Source organism: Abrus precatorius, unplaced genomic scaffold (genome assembly GCF_003935025.1).
Source record: "Abrus precatorius isolate BTA unplaced genomic scaffold, Abrus_2018 Scaffold2, whole genome shotgun sequence".
NCBI lineage: Eukaryota > Viridiplantae > Streptophyta > Magnoliopsida > Fabales > Fabaceae > Abrus > Abrus precatorius.
The window spans coordinates 31,768,540-31,784,357 of NW_020874362.1; the positions used below are offsets into that span (position 1 = coordinate 31,768,540).

At 28.6% G+C, this 15,818-nt stretch overlaps 2 protein-coding genes across 2 annotated transcripts; both read right to left on the reverse strand.

Moving 5' to 3' along the window:
• Positions 1-1,083: 1,083 nt before the first annotated feature.
• On the reverse strand, positions 1,084-2,515 carry LOC113859096 (scopoletin glucosyltransferase-like). Its single transcript, XM_027491911.1, is given in 2 exon segments — positions 1,084-1,198; positions 1,200-2,515. Coding segments are annotated over 2 exon segments (1,431 nt in total).
• A 6,862-nt stretch (positions 2,516-9,377) lies between these two features.
• Positions 9,378-10,808, reverse strand: LOC113859088 (UDP-glucose flavonoid 3-O-glucosyltransferase 7-like). Its single transcript, XM_027491903.1, has one exon. It carries the CDS (start codon positions 10,806-10,808, stop codon positions 9,378-9,380), a length of 1,431 nt encoding a protein of 476 aa, XP_027347704.1.
• Positions 10,809-15,818: the final 5,010 nt, after the last annotated feature.

Here is a 15,818-nt window from a genome sequence, read left to right on the forward strand (position 1 = left end):
AGTTTCGTGCTGATAACGTGTTATAAAATGAACATAAAATTATAAGGAAGAATAGAGAGAAGAATATAGAGAGGGAGAGAGAATCTCAATTTCATTTTCTGTATCTTCAATATAAATGAAACACTTATTTATAGGCCTAAAACTATAACTGAAGAATCGTATCTCTTTAATAAGAATTAAACAAAATAGTTACAAAATCGTAATTACAAAGAATAATGAGGAGTTATGAATATGGACATTCATTCATATAATAATTCATAAGATTTTAAAATATATAAAAATAAAAACCATTTGATTACATTTTTATAACTGTTTAACTTTAACAAAAATATATATAAATAATAAAAATAATATATAATTATAATTTAATGATTAGATTAATAAATATATAAAATTATATCTGCCATTGGTTTATATGCTTTATATAAACCATAGCCCTTTTTCCTAGGATTTTTTTTTTTTAATTTGTCTCCTAAATGATATTGTTTTCTCCTTTCAAGCAGATGGGACGTTGTCTTCGTTGAGGGTGGACTATAGGACTTCTATAGAGTTCAAGTGTATTTTATTGGTAAAAAATGTTGAAAAAGGTATGTTTTATTTTCTTCTTTCATATTAATAATTTAATTTAATTTTTTTAAAAAAATTTATAGTGTAGATATAATATGAAAAATTAGATATTTTATTTTAAGTTAAACATTATTGTAATGTAATTGTTAAAATAAAAAAATTATTGAATATCAAAAAATAAATATTATTAAAATAGTTAAATATAAATATTATAGTAGATAATGTTTTTAGTATGTTATTAATGGTATTTAAATTTTAGTATATATAGTTTGTTAGATAATTTGTTTATTTTTAGAGTTATAATAGAAATTAATATCATATTATATTTAGAATAATGTAATATTATGTAAAAAATTTATTTAAACATGTTTATCATTTATGTTTGAGCGTGTAAACTTAGTGGAGAGGTAGACTCATGATACACATACATTTTACTTACTTTTTTAATTAGACATATTCATCACACTTACCACTTCAATTAGACATAACAGGAGCATTTTCTTCTTGTGAGGTGCGTTAAAGGGCGAGGGAGCCCAACTCTTCAATTAAAGCATTCAAATTTGAGTAAGAGGATCCTCCTTGTTCCACAGCTTGTTTTGCCATTAGTGCAAACAATTTTGCTTTGTTTCTCATCCTCTGCTTCTTCCTCTACCATTACCATTTTCACAGCCTTCTTTATTGCATCCCATGTAATGCCTTCCCCCACAAAGTGACTCCACCTTTTAACTCCAACAGGTACCCCAATTTTAAGTACCTCAGTCACCAATTTCTCATTGTAAAATTGCTCAGCACCCACTGGCCAAGTAACCATAGGCACCCCAGCAGCCACACCTTCCAATGTTGAATTCCATCCACAATGAGTCACAAATGCCCCTATTGCTTCATGTTCAAGAATTAACACTTGAGGTGCTCAACCTCTTATGATTAGTCCCTTACCTTCCATTCTTTTCTCAAATCCTTCAGGTAACCATTCTTCTCCATCTTCTTTTCTTTTCCCCACAACCCAAATGAATTGTTGTCTTGACTCCTCAAGTCCAATAGCAATCTCTTGAAGCTGAGAATCAGGAAAGGTTGTCATACTTCCAAAGCACACGTAAACAACTGAATTATCTCTTTTCGTGTTCAACCACTTTAAGCACTCATACTCATCAATAGATGCTTCTTTTCCTCTATATGCCTTCTCCTCTAAATTCCTATTGCAAAGAGACAAAGAACCAATATGCCATTCTCTTCTTTTTAGTACGTTCCTATAATAATCTGCATACACATGCTCGAGCTCGTAGAAGCTATTAACAACCACCCCATAACTTTTCTCCACTGACTCCTTCACTTCTTTCCAAAATTTGACGAAGTGCAAGTCATCTTTCCTGAAGAAATCTCCCACTTGCGACCTTGTCATTTTAATTTCACCAGGGAAATTAGGAATAACGAATAACTCTGAGTCTGAAGAAGTATTATTATAAGGCTCATAGAGTCTCATTACTTCGGTGGCACACAAGGAGAAGAAATTAGTCCCATGAAACATAATCGTAGGAATTTCATACTTGGCGGCAGAATCACTTGTCCATGGGAAAAACATATCAGAAACAACACCATTTGGCTGTTCATAATGCAATAGTTGCTCAAAGGGCACTTGTAGGAACCGAGTAGCCTTAATGAAGGTAGAAAATAAATCTGGAGGGATTGAGTCAGCATGTTCGCATCCTTCAGGTAAACCAAGCTCAGTGCTTGGGAACTTGATGGCATAGATTTCGATCTCTTGGCTTTGATTATATTGCATTTTTTCTATAGCTTTGGAAATGAAAGGTGCATTGAGGGTTGTGGTGATTATGGTGGCCTTAACACCCTCTGCTGCAAATAGTTTGGCCATGTCAATCATAGGTATCATATGGCCATGATCCATGAAGGGGAAGAAAAATATGTGTAAGGGACTGTATTTACTACCCATCTTTGCCACATGGATTTTGTAGGTAAGAAAATTCAGAATTTGCAAAGAAACAAAAGGATTTAGTATGGTTGTTTGCTTATCTGAGGATGGAGTATTTTATAAGAGGTGGTCATTTAGACTACGCTCCTTTCATGCCTTTGCACTTATTATGGTTTTTGTTTTTTTAATTATAATACATAATGAGAAATGATATAAGATAATATGATAGTAAGGAAGATAGTTAATTATTTTTTAAAATAATTCTTTTACAGAAATTATTATAATAATTATGGAGCTTAAATTAAAGGTATTTATTTCTCCACAATCTTTTATTAGTCAATGTCAAGTTGAGAAAGTATTCAATTATTTTTATAAAATCTTTCAAAGTAAATTTGACTCTTATAAAATAAAACTACTTTATTGTTAAACTCGACCAATTCAGTCAATAATTGAATTGAAAGCGATCATATTATCGATATATAGAACTAAAAAATTGGAGGATAAAAAAATTAAAACAAAACCTGTTCAAAACAAATCATAAAAGATATTAAAATATATATATTATTTATATCTTCATTGTTTCCTAAGCCAATTATTTAAAATATAAAATAAATCAATATATATTTTATAATTATTTATATCTAAAAAATATTAGATCAAATAAGTCTTTACTCTCTTATTTTAATAATTTATCAATTTTGAGAAGAGAAAGATCAAATCAGAATTGTGTTGTTGAGATTTGAGTAATATATATATATATATATATATATATATATATATATATATATATATTCTAAATTGCATCACTCAGTTTAGAGAAGCCAATTCTATGCATTTTTTTTTAATCAGAATTTTCTACCAGTCAATGCTCAAAATAATTAAAAAAAAACATTTATTTAACGTATTAATAAAAATAGAAATTTGTAATCTTAAAATATAGAAATTAATTATTTGTTTAAAATGTATAAAATGAATAGTTTCAATTTTAATTATAAAATTCTATTTTAAAATCTTTTAGATTTTGGGCTCTAGTCGTTTCATTTACCAAAAGAAAAAACTTGCTGATTTTAGTCATATACATGTACAAATATGTTTGAACCTTAATTTTATTATTTATGTGAAATTAATTTCTTGATTTTATACTATATTGAAAATTAATTTAAAGATACATAAACATTAAAATATTGTTTTAGTAACAATTAACTAATAAAAAATTTGCACAATTCATTCATAAAAAATCAAAGATATCTTCCACTAAAACAATCAAATTCAAGTTAAGTAACATTACTTAGTTTTTTTTTTTTTTTTTATATTTAACACAAGTGCGTTCATTTACACTCAAATTTTCATGTTAAACTTTAATAACTCATATCAATTTATCTATATTACCACTATTGGGAGGGAACAAAGGGAGAGTCTCCTTCATAGATCTATCTTATAAACCCTTGAACTTGTTTATGTTTGATTATATATGACACTTTATTCACACTTTATTCCAACACTAATATTCCTTTCTAATGGTTTAAAACTACCACATAATTTTAAAATTTTCCATGTCTTTGTTTTAATGCACCATTGCAATGATTTTAACTCTTTACTTCTGTGTCTCAAATCTCTTAAAGTGTTGGGTTTATGCAATCGTTTGATCCTCTTTGAACATGTGTGTTCAGTGGAGGGTTTTTCTAGAATTCTCCCTTTTTTTCATAGGATGTAGGATTGATACACCAATTTTATTGATTGTTGATATAGTTTTAGAAAAATTGAACAGATAGGATTAAAAGTTGTTGAGTTATTAATAACCCATGTATAAGTGGTCACTCCACCCATCACCTTCACTCCTAGTTATTTCCAATCACATTATGTTCTCTCTTATCTCCAACAGTGCCTCCATCATCCTCTCCTAGGATGTTCCTTTCACTCTCTCACTTATTCACATACTCGTATTTTCAATCTCACACATCTTCACTTAAGTTTCTCCTTTGTCTCTAACTCTCTATCTCCCACCACATAGTGACAGAAGGGGTTGCAAAATATACAGAGGTTACTAGAGTGAATAACTCATGTCTTAAAAGTTTAGTAATCACAAGTTGAACCCGGAGCTTAGTTTTGAAGAAAAAGAGAAGGAGGGAGATAGAAAGAGCAATAATTGTCTTCTTAGATGACATTTTCATTGTCATCTTCAACATCATTTTCATCATTTAGTTGCTTCGTTTTGCCTTTGCATCATGCAAAGCACATTGAGAAACAAACATAGCCATGTCCATCTTCGTCAACGACATCCATCCTCCAACTTGTTTACTTGCCTATTTGGTAATGAGTTTGTAATCTTAACCATCATATTAAATATCATCAAATGATCACGAAATTTGATATACCAATCCTTCATCCCATGCTAGGAAAAAAAAAAGGATTCTAGAAAAACCCTTTAGTGGTATTTAAGTATCTAATCTCTTTGATACTAGATTTTTCATCTCTCACTCTCTTTTCTTATGTGTGTTTAATGGAATTTTCTCTCTAACAATGTCTCATGCCATAATTTCTCTACCTCTCACTTGTATTCTTGGTGATTTAATTAATCCAAATCACATGTTTTTGGCAATTCAAATTGTATCTACTTCTCCCTAGTTACTTGTTCACTATTTAATCATCTAGTTCAAATGTGTCTTTGTTGGTGGTTTCAATTGATTCAACATCTTTTGTGTTGTTTTGCTTTCATCAAAGTCTACCTTTTGATGCTTTTTGTTATTAGATAAGTGAGATTTTTATCATCATCTTCAATTGAATTTGTGGAATTAATTAGATCTAGAACTATCAATAATGAGTTCTAGAACGTTATTTGTAATCCAATGATTTGGTGAAAAAATAACTCTAAAAGTGCATAATTAAGAATTTGACCTCATAAATTCGAAATACTGTATGAGTTGTTCAACCTACTTGGATATAGATATTTGTGATTGAAAGGATTGTTGAGTATATATATATATATATATACTAATTCATTTTCCTCATCATGAACATCATCATCAATCTCTCAAACTAACTACTTATTACACTCATCAATTTCATTGAGTGTAATTGGATAAATTATATCTTTAAGATTGTAATGTTCTTTGAATTGTTGATTATATTTCACATGAACTATGTAATTTTTTGCGAGCAAGCATATTCCTCTTCTTTGAAAACATAAGTGTAACCAAAGAAGTTATTACTTAGTTTTTTTCTAATTTCTAGAAGACAGTAAGCTTAAGAGATGAGAGAAATTACTTACTCAAAAACACTCCAATTATGTTCACATCCGGACATGTTAAGCTTAAGATTTTGATAGCTAGTTGCTGCAAATGTGGAGTTGAATGTCTATACATTCTCCAACATTGAGCTATAAAATCAAAAATAAATTATAACTCTAAAGGTAAAGTCTTAACTATAAATTAACTTAAAATTAAAATGTTAAAATTTTTTATTAATTACCAAGAGCAATGCTTTTTCTTTGTGTTTTTGCAAAAACGAACCAAAGAGACCACAACCACTCTTATAAATTGATAATTCAAGTAGTATGCTTTGTTGCACATCTCGACTTAGCACCAACCTTTTGATACAACCATACAACACATTCGTAACCTCTAAATCAAATTCTATTTGAAGGTTGTCATAATAGAATTTCAAGTTTAAAATGTAACCAACTGCATGCAATGGACGATGAAGCTGACAAGTCCATCTATTATCAATGATTGTAAACACATCTTTATATTTGCTTTCATTATTTTTGAATGACTTCATAATAGTTTCTTTACCTTTCTCCATTGCTTTATAAATATACTTCATGGCTAGTATTCTTTCTCCATCAACCAAATGTAACACTTATACAAGAGGAGTCATGATTTTCAAAGTGTATAACACATTATTCTAAAATACATGATTTAATACAATTTTTGTTGCTTACTTCCCTTTAAGTTCTTTTGACAACTTGTTTTTACACCACTCCTCAAAAACAAGTATCTTTTTAAGATTTTCTTTTTCTTGATGAAGCATTTCTAATAATAGAAAGGAAGTTGCAAATCTAGTAACTGCATATTTCACAAATTCTCTCTTGTTTGTAAAATTTCTCAATAAACTCAAGGTACTTGAAATACTATAGATAAAGCCAACAAAATATATTCTTCTTTGAATTATCTTCTTTATCAAAGAAAGCTTTCCAGTATCTTTAAGCCTAAGATTTAGGCAATGCACTGCATAAGAAGTCCAATAAAGATATGGTCTTTTTGCTTCCAACATCTTATCAACCAAGACATAATTGCTTCAGTTATCCGTTATAACTTGCACAACTTTATCTTCTCCAATCTCCTCTACAAGAGTATCAAGCATCTCAAATAATTTTTCACCAATCTTCATAAAATTAGATCCATCATTAAATCTCACAAACATAATCTTAGCATGGGAGTTGACCAAGAAATTAATCAAACATCTTTGCTTTTGATTAGTCCATGCATCTGACATGATGGGACAACCATGTTTGCTCCATTGCTCCTTAAGATCTTTCATGAGAGAATTAGAATATTTTATCTCTTTCTTAAGAAGTGAAACTCCAATATCATGATAACTTAGAGCTGGTCAATTTAGACTAAAGGCACCACAATTGTAAGCATTTCTTGAAAGCTCTTCATTTTAACAAGGTTAAAGAAAATGTCAACTTGATACCAAAACCCTTTCCTTGATTTCCTTGTCACATACTTCTTTTATATTTGCTTGACACATATAATTAAATATTCAATTTTATTTAATATATTAAAAAACTACATTATTTTTTTTCTTATTAACAAGTATTCATAGAAAAATAATTAAAAATAATTTGATATATCTCATTAAATATTTTAATTATTTAAAAGAATCATACGACATTTATGTTTTAATAGAATAAAATATATTTTATTTTAACTTATGTATTACTATTAACTCCTTCATGTATAGCATTTCTTTTACCTATATATTTAAGAAATATATATATATAATTATATTAAATTTATTTTCAAAAAATTTTGTTGATGTGTAATATTATCAAGAAAAAGATGTGGTGTCTTTTTTTTCTTCAGCGTTATTTTTAAAAAAAATAACATGGGATGAAAGAATTAAGATCATGTTTTATTTCTATTTTAAAAGTAACAGTTGAAAGATCTTTTGTCCATTAAAATTTTGACTATCTTTCTTGTCTTGTCCCAACTCCTAACAAAAAATACCAAAAGTTTCAAAAAGAAACAACATGATGTGGCAGTCCATTTTGATTCTTGCACATGCATCAGAGCCAAATGATTGTTTTAATTGGTATAAGCATCAGTTGATATTTATAATTTTTAATTAATTTTATTTTATAGATGTGAAAAACTTATACTATGTGTTTCATAGGCATGCCATACTTCCTTACCATTTCTTTTTCAATCAAAATATACAATTTGTCTAAAACCTGAAATGTCAGTGAGGACATATGTTTTGTTAAACATTGGTGCTTAGTTGATTCTGAATTTCACTATGTTAGAAAATTTCTTTTTGGTGACAAAGGAAAGGAGACTAGGAGTAAAATTGTTAGAAAACCTTACATATTTATGTTTAGTGAGTAAATTTTTCTTCTTTTTTTCTTGAAAGTATATGGGCATTCTAAAATTATGATTTTATTATGAAACTGCGTATGAGACTTAAAAATGTTCAATAAAAAATGTGACAAACAAAATAAAAGGTGAAATTTTTTTGGCATAAGGAGTATCTCGTATGGGAAAAAAAAATTTAATACTCCCTTCTCCCACACTACCTTTTTTCATTAGAAGGAATAAGGGTTTAGTTTTTATGTTCATAAGAATTTTTGTTGATGTTTTCCCTATTGAATTTTATATAATTTTAAAATTTAGATATACCTATCGAACTTATTAGATCTAGTTTTGTACCTAATTTAACATACTTAACAACAAATGCACTTCTACAGATCACATGATATATGACTAAACCCTGTTCAAGAATGCGAAACCTACTAATATCTTAAAAGTCAAAATAATGTATCAATAATTATAATTAGAGTTGATAAATCAGTCTATCCTATTTATTCAAGTCAACCTCTTGTAAGTTGTGGACTATAACAAGTTAGCTTTAAAAGATATAAATCTAATTTAAAATTAAAAAACAATACTTAAAATGAGCAAAAGTTATTTTTTTGTAAGCTTTTGTAAACTCAATTTACATCGAACTTTCTTAAATTGAATTAAAAAGATCTAAATATAATTTGAGCTCAAAATTTAAAGTTCAGAATCTACGTTGTATTAGGTAAGGGTCCAATTGAACAAGTCTATTTGACAGGCTCTAATTATAAGCATAAAAAATATCATTAAAATTTAATTTAGAATATAAAAAAAATATATAATAATAGTTTATTAATTTTTTTGTAAATGAACATTATAGTAATTATATATGATAAAAAAAATTAATATTTTATTATAAAATAAGCATAATAAATATCATTATATTTTTATATACCAAAGTTAATTATTAGTAATATCAATTTAATATTAATTCCAAAAAAGGTTATTTAATAACAATTTAGTATTGGATTCCCTTTCATTAATATATATTTTTTCTTAAAAAGTTTGAATTACTTGTATAATATATACTTTGAAGTAATATAGAGGAGTGGTAAAGACTTCTGCAGTATATCCCCATTTAAAAAAAACATTACTGATTTCAATTTACTTGATGACAAGTTCTGAGAAATAGCTACGGTGAGTAGACTAGTTTAAGTAGTTCGTAGAAATTGAAAATTCATTGACGACTAGGCAAGTCATGTGATGGACACTTAGCACGAAATGATCTGACATTCATTTCATACAAATCAACCTACATTCATACATCAATGGGCACGCGACCTCAAATCCTCAACCAAAGAGTTGAAGTCGGAGTAAGACGATCCTCCTTCCTCCATAGCACGCCTTGCCATCTGACCAAGTTCCTTTGCTCTGTTTCTCATTTCCTCTGCTTCCTCTCCCACCATTATCCGTTTCACCGCTTTCTCTATTGCCTCCTTCTTCACAGGCTCTCGACCCATCATCCCAATCCACGTTTGAGCCCCCACACCAACCCCAATCTTAACTATGTCAGTCAAAAACTTAGCATTATAAAATTGCTCTGCATACATTGGCCATGTCACCATTGGCAACCCCCCACACACTCCTTCCAACACTGAATTCCAACCACAATGAGTCACAAACCCACCAACCGCTTCATGGTCCAAAATCATCACTTGGGGTGCCCAACCCCTTATGATTAGACCCTTACCTTCTACCCTTTCCTCAAACCCTTCTGGGAGCCACTCCAATTTTTCACCTTCACTTTTAGACCCTTTCTTCACAACCCATATAAATGGTTGACCAGAAGCCTCCAAACCCAATGCAATTTCCTTAAGCTGAGCATCAGGGAAAGCTGTCATGCTACCAAAACAAGCATAAACTACCGAATTCGGTTCCTTCGACTGAAGCCACGTCAAACACTCGTGCTCACTAATCGATGCTTCCCTTCCTCTACTCACTTTCTCTTCAGTGTTCCTATTGCTCAAAGAAACCGGCCCCAAATGCCATGCTTTTCTTCCAAGCTCTTTCCTATAATGATCCGCGTAAACTGGTTCAAGTTCATAAAAGCTGTTAGCAATCACACCAAAGCTCTTCAACTCGGAGTCACTAGATTCTTCCAACAACTTGGCGAAAAGCTCATCGTGCGTGGGAATTTGCGGCAACTGCATCTTGGTAAGTGTTATTTCACCCGGAAGATTCGGAACCACGAACGGTTCCATGAAAGAAGAAACCTTGTCTTGAGGCTTGTATTGTCTCACGCAAGCTAACACACACAAAGGGAAGAACCCCAACCCATGAAACACAATCCTAGGAATCCCAAACTTGGCGGCAGAATCAGTTGCCCACGGGTAGAACATGTCAGCAACAATGCAATTTGGGTGTTCTTCTTGCAACAAGTGCTCTAGTGGGTCCTGCAGCAAAGTTGTAGCCTTCATGAGTTTCATGATTTTGTCCGGGGACAGTGCTGACTCAGAATTCTCGCAACCTTCGGGTAAGCCTGTTTCTTCGGGTGAGGGGAATTTGATGGTTTTAATGTTGATGTTGGCCTCTCCAACGGTTCGGGAGATGAAGGGAACGTTGAGGGGTGTAGTGACTATGGTGGCTCTTATTCCTCTTGAAGCGAAGATTCTGGCCAAGTCCACGCATGGTATGATGTGGCCATTTGCAGGGTAAGGGAAGAAGAATACGTGAAGCTCGCGATTTTCGTTACCCATTGTGAGTTAGAGCTTGGGAGTTCTTGGCCGTGGAGGATGATGGCTTTGGATTGATATTAATGTTGGCTATGACTCGTTCTGATTATAAAAGGAGAAATCACCGATTGAGAAGGGAAGGCGCGTTTCGCACGGGTAATATTAAATTGTTCTTCATTTATGTTGTATTTTATTTGAATATGACCTTTGTATTCGTTGCGCATGCACGATTGATCGGTACACCGCGCGATCCTCGTGCTTAGATTAAATAATAGAGTGATGTTATTTATTGAAATAAGAGGATTAAACCTTTGTGTTAATTAGTACTTTAAATTATTCTTTTTATCAAGTTTCTTAACTTTTAATGGTCAAATTAATTTTTGAATGCTGTAAAATGTTATTACATTAGTTTTTAATTATTATTAAATATTTTAAAGATTTAATTTATTGTTAAATAATTATTCAATTGTCTGTTACTACTTTAATGTGAAAAAGAATACGGTAATATTATATATTTTGAAGCATTAATTCAACGATAATGTTTTTAAAGGATTGATATGATAATACTTTAAATCTTTAAAAGATTTATCATCTCTGTAATATTTATAAAATTAACTTGCAAAAGTGACAATGTATAATAATATATTATTATTAAAAAAAGTTAAATTATAAATTTAGTTTTTATAAGACATTTTTTTTAAGTTTGTTTTTATATAAATAAAAATTATAATTTAATCTTTATACACGAGTAAACATTTTTTATCAGGCTTTATTATTAAAAATCCTATTAATGATGTTAGATGAAAGGAATTAAAATATAAAAAAAACATTCTATGAAAATTAAAATGTATAATTAAAAGACCAAATGTACATTTAATTATAAATGAAAAATTACAAACTTTTAAGAAACTAAATCTTTTTATATTATAAAAACAATAAATCTTTTCTTTTCTGTAAGAAAAAAATCTCAAGAAGGATAAAAGATGAACATAATCTTTTTCACATGAAAAATATTAACCTCAATCTTACAGTTTAGGATAAATAATTAATAATAGTATAATTTTATTAAAAATAAAAATATTTATTGTACTTACATACTTTTAATATAATAAATATATATATATATACATAAAAAAAATTATTTATTAATACTTAAACTCAATCCTAAATTTTAATATTAACAAAAAAAATTTAAATAAAAAATGTTAACATTAACTTTTAGAGATAAGAATAAGCAACTAATAATAATAAAATTTTATAAAAAATATATATATATTATACTTTTATAATTTTAATGCAATTAATATGTATTTTTTATAAAAAAATATATTAATGTTTAAATTCAGTTGACTAAGGTTAACATTATCAATATTATATAGTAATTGATATACAATAAAAATATTAATGCTGATATCTTATTCATTTATTTAAAGATATAATAAAAGATAAAAATATAAAATAATAAAATGTTAATTTAAATGTAATTTTTAAAAAATTATAATTAATTAGAATACATATCTGCATATATTTATTTATAAATTAGTTTTTATAAGTAAAATTTTATATTTTAATTTTTATACAATATTTAGTTTATGTTTTAGTCTTTTTATTAACATTGTTAATTTATATTAAACAAAAGACTAATATGAAAATATTTACTCACGTAAAAAATTATAATTTTTTAATATCTAAATTAAAAAATGTATAAAATATAAAGACTAAATTTATAATTTAACCAAAAAAATCATTTAAGCATATCACTTATAATTAATGAATATATTTATAAAAGAATAAGCTATTATTTCATTTCAATTGTAATAATAATTTAAAATCTTACCTAAAGTTTTTTTTAAGTGGGAGACTTCTTACTATGTTATATAATTATTTGTTTTAAATTACCACTATTTGAATATTAAATTAGATAGTTGATTAATTTGAGTCAAGTTTAACTGGTCATGATATTAGGATAACTGCACTGCTTTTAAATATTTATATAGAACTTGAAACTTTTAAAACAAAAATATGCTTCTACATGATTTGTTGATGATGCTACTAAGAAAAGTCAACACAAATGAGAAATTTAGGATCTATCAGAATTATAAAGAATATAAGCGTCAGTCATTATGCAAGATTAATATTCTAATTCCATAGTTAGTACCTATCTTTTCTGTGCACAACCAACCAATGTTAACACTTCTATTCAGTAAAATAAATTTCAAATATACATCAGGACTTCGACATGTTACCCAATGCTCTTCGACTTGCAAATTCTTTCAAACATGGGTATGTTGTTAAACCATCGACAAGTTGTCACATCCACGTTAATTGTCACGTTGTGAGAGAAAAATTTCAAGCCAAATTATTTCCTCTTCTACCTATATCAAATCGTAAAAATTATAATTGGTAAACAAATAAATTCAAAAGTAATATAGAGTTAAATTTAGACTTTTTTTAAATTTTTAAGTGTGTTATTAATTTGATAATAAAATTAATGTCATAAAGTAAATAATTAAGTAGGAATAATAAGAAAATGGTGAAACCTACAATTTTAAATTGAAAGTAAGTGCTTACATCAATGTATTAAGCAAGGACGTAATTAAAAGAATAAAAGTGTGAAAGAAACAAAAAAATAAACAAGCTAAAATTAAACCGCAGAAAAATAAACGTACAATTTCAGCAATAAACAACAATAGTCGTGTATCTCTTAGTAGCTGATGTCTGGCTCAGTGCAGAATTTTACCATGCAGAGAGTTTTAGGTGTAGTGTCTGGGTGAAAAAAGTCGTTTTTGGTAATGCAAAGCTTTATAATATTTATAGGCAATATATCTCAACTACTTTCCTCCTTTTGCTGGCACTTTTTGGTAACTATTTTCTGTACGTGCTTTTTCTCAATTGCTATTGTCCATTATCCATAACTGCTCATGATCGTGCCTTCTCCATGATTTTTATTACCCATGAACATTTCTTCATGCCCACGATCTCTAAACTTCAACTAGTGATAACCGCTGGTAACTGCTAGTGACCGCTTCAAACTTTATTTAAGCCTTGTGATTTTTTTGACGTGTTTTTTCATCTTTTGGGTTTTATCTTATCTGTAGAACTTAAAATAATTTACTTATCACTTTATGTTTTGACAAGTTTTAAGGAAATCTTATCAAAAACTCTCATGAACTTAGAATAATTTTCCTTGTTACTTCCTTTTTCGACCAATTTTAGAGAAAATTAGTGAGTTTCACCTTATCTTGTGGACTTAGAATAATTTTTCTTGTCTATTCATTTTTTGACAAGTTTTGAGGCTGTTTTCAATCTAGGACTCAAAATCCCCAAAACTCCTCGAAAGACAATCTTCTTTTTGACAGAAACTAAGGCTCTTATCAAGACCTTCAAAACTCCTTGAAATTAAGTCTACTTTTCGACAAAGAATGAGGCTCTTCTTTAATGCTCCAAAACTTCTCGAAAAATAATTTTTCTTGTGATTAGGAATGAGGCTCTTAGGACCCTCCAAGACTCCTTGAGATGTAGCCTTCTTTTTTACAAGAATTAAGGCTTTTCTGCTAATCTTCACAGAAACGTGTCAAAAAGTGGTTCTTTCGACAAGATTTTAGGACTTTGATATTTTCACAAGTCCATGACTCATCAAAATGTAGGAATCTAGGGTCGAAAGACTTAGTCTATCTCCTGCCACAGAAGTTTAGTGTAGTCTATCTCCTGCCACAAAAGTTTAGTGAAGGCCTATGTACTTTAGAAAATTTTACTTTCTTCAAACACTAATTCAAAATAGATCCTAGATATTTTTACTATGCCTTTAAAATACATTACTTTCCACAACTTTTGAGACAAGCTTGGAGTGATTAACACAAGGGTGTGCATAGATTAAATTTGTATAAAATTAATTTAAATTTATTTTAAATCTAATTATATGAGCTAAATTTTAAACAATTTTTTTTAAAATTTAAATTTAGTTTAAAACTGATTTTAAATTTAAATTAATTGAGATTCATTTTAAATCTAATTATATAGGTTGAATTTTAAACTAATCTATTTGATTTTTTTCAAAACTAGTTTTAAAATTTGTATTTGATTTAAAACTAATTTTAAATTTGGTTTAAAATTCGTTCTCATTCACAAATCATACTTTTTCAGTTTTTTGGTTTAAATTTGGCAAATTTATTACAATTTACAAAACAACTTGTTAAAGTAAATTATGTTATAAAAAAGAACTTGCAAGCTTAAAAGGAAACATCCTAAGCATATTCGCATTGTAGAAACTTGTGTAAGATTGAAAATTTAGAATTCATAAGTCAAAGAACACTAGAAAAAATAGGAGCAAAATCTCAACAAATTTCACTAGAAAAAGTGGTCATTTTCCACATTTATCCATCAAAGTTACTCCTAAAGTTGTCTGTGAGATCTATAAACAAAAATTACAAGATTGTATAAAGACACAAAGAAGAAGGAAACACTTATAAAAATTAGCATATAAAGTTAAACAGACAAAAATGATAAAATTGTGTGAAGAGGAATTAAGAACATTGACATAAACTATTGTTATAACTCCAATACTCACATAAAATCTATCATAAAGAAAAAATTTTGCTTTCATGTGAATGGTTCTACAAATATAACATTCTCACATTCATCTTTTCTTACTTGTCATATGACAGAAGCATAGAGAAGGAGCTGCACATAACAGAGATAAATATAGAATTTGTATAAAAAGAAATGTCACATGTCTCTCCAAACTGTTGCATATCATCAAGCTAATTGCCAATTCTAACATAACCAAGTAACCAAATACCATAAATGCCTACAAAAAGTTAAAGATAGGTTGCATGAACGAGGCTAATGTAGAATAAGTGACTTCAAATACCTCAATTGAAAAAAGTTATAAAGAACTCACTGATCACTTAGGAAAATCAGAGATGAAAGGAAAACTCTGAAGTTACAAAAGTCACAAAACAGTTTCTTAGATAATGACAAAAAAATGAGATATAAGAATCTTTTTAATTTTGTTTTATTAAAGAGCAAGAAGAA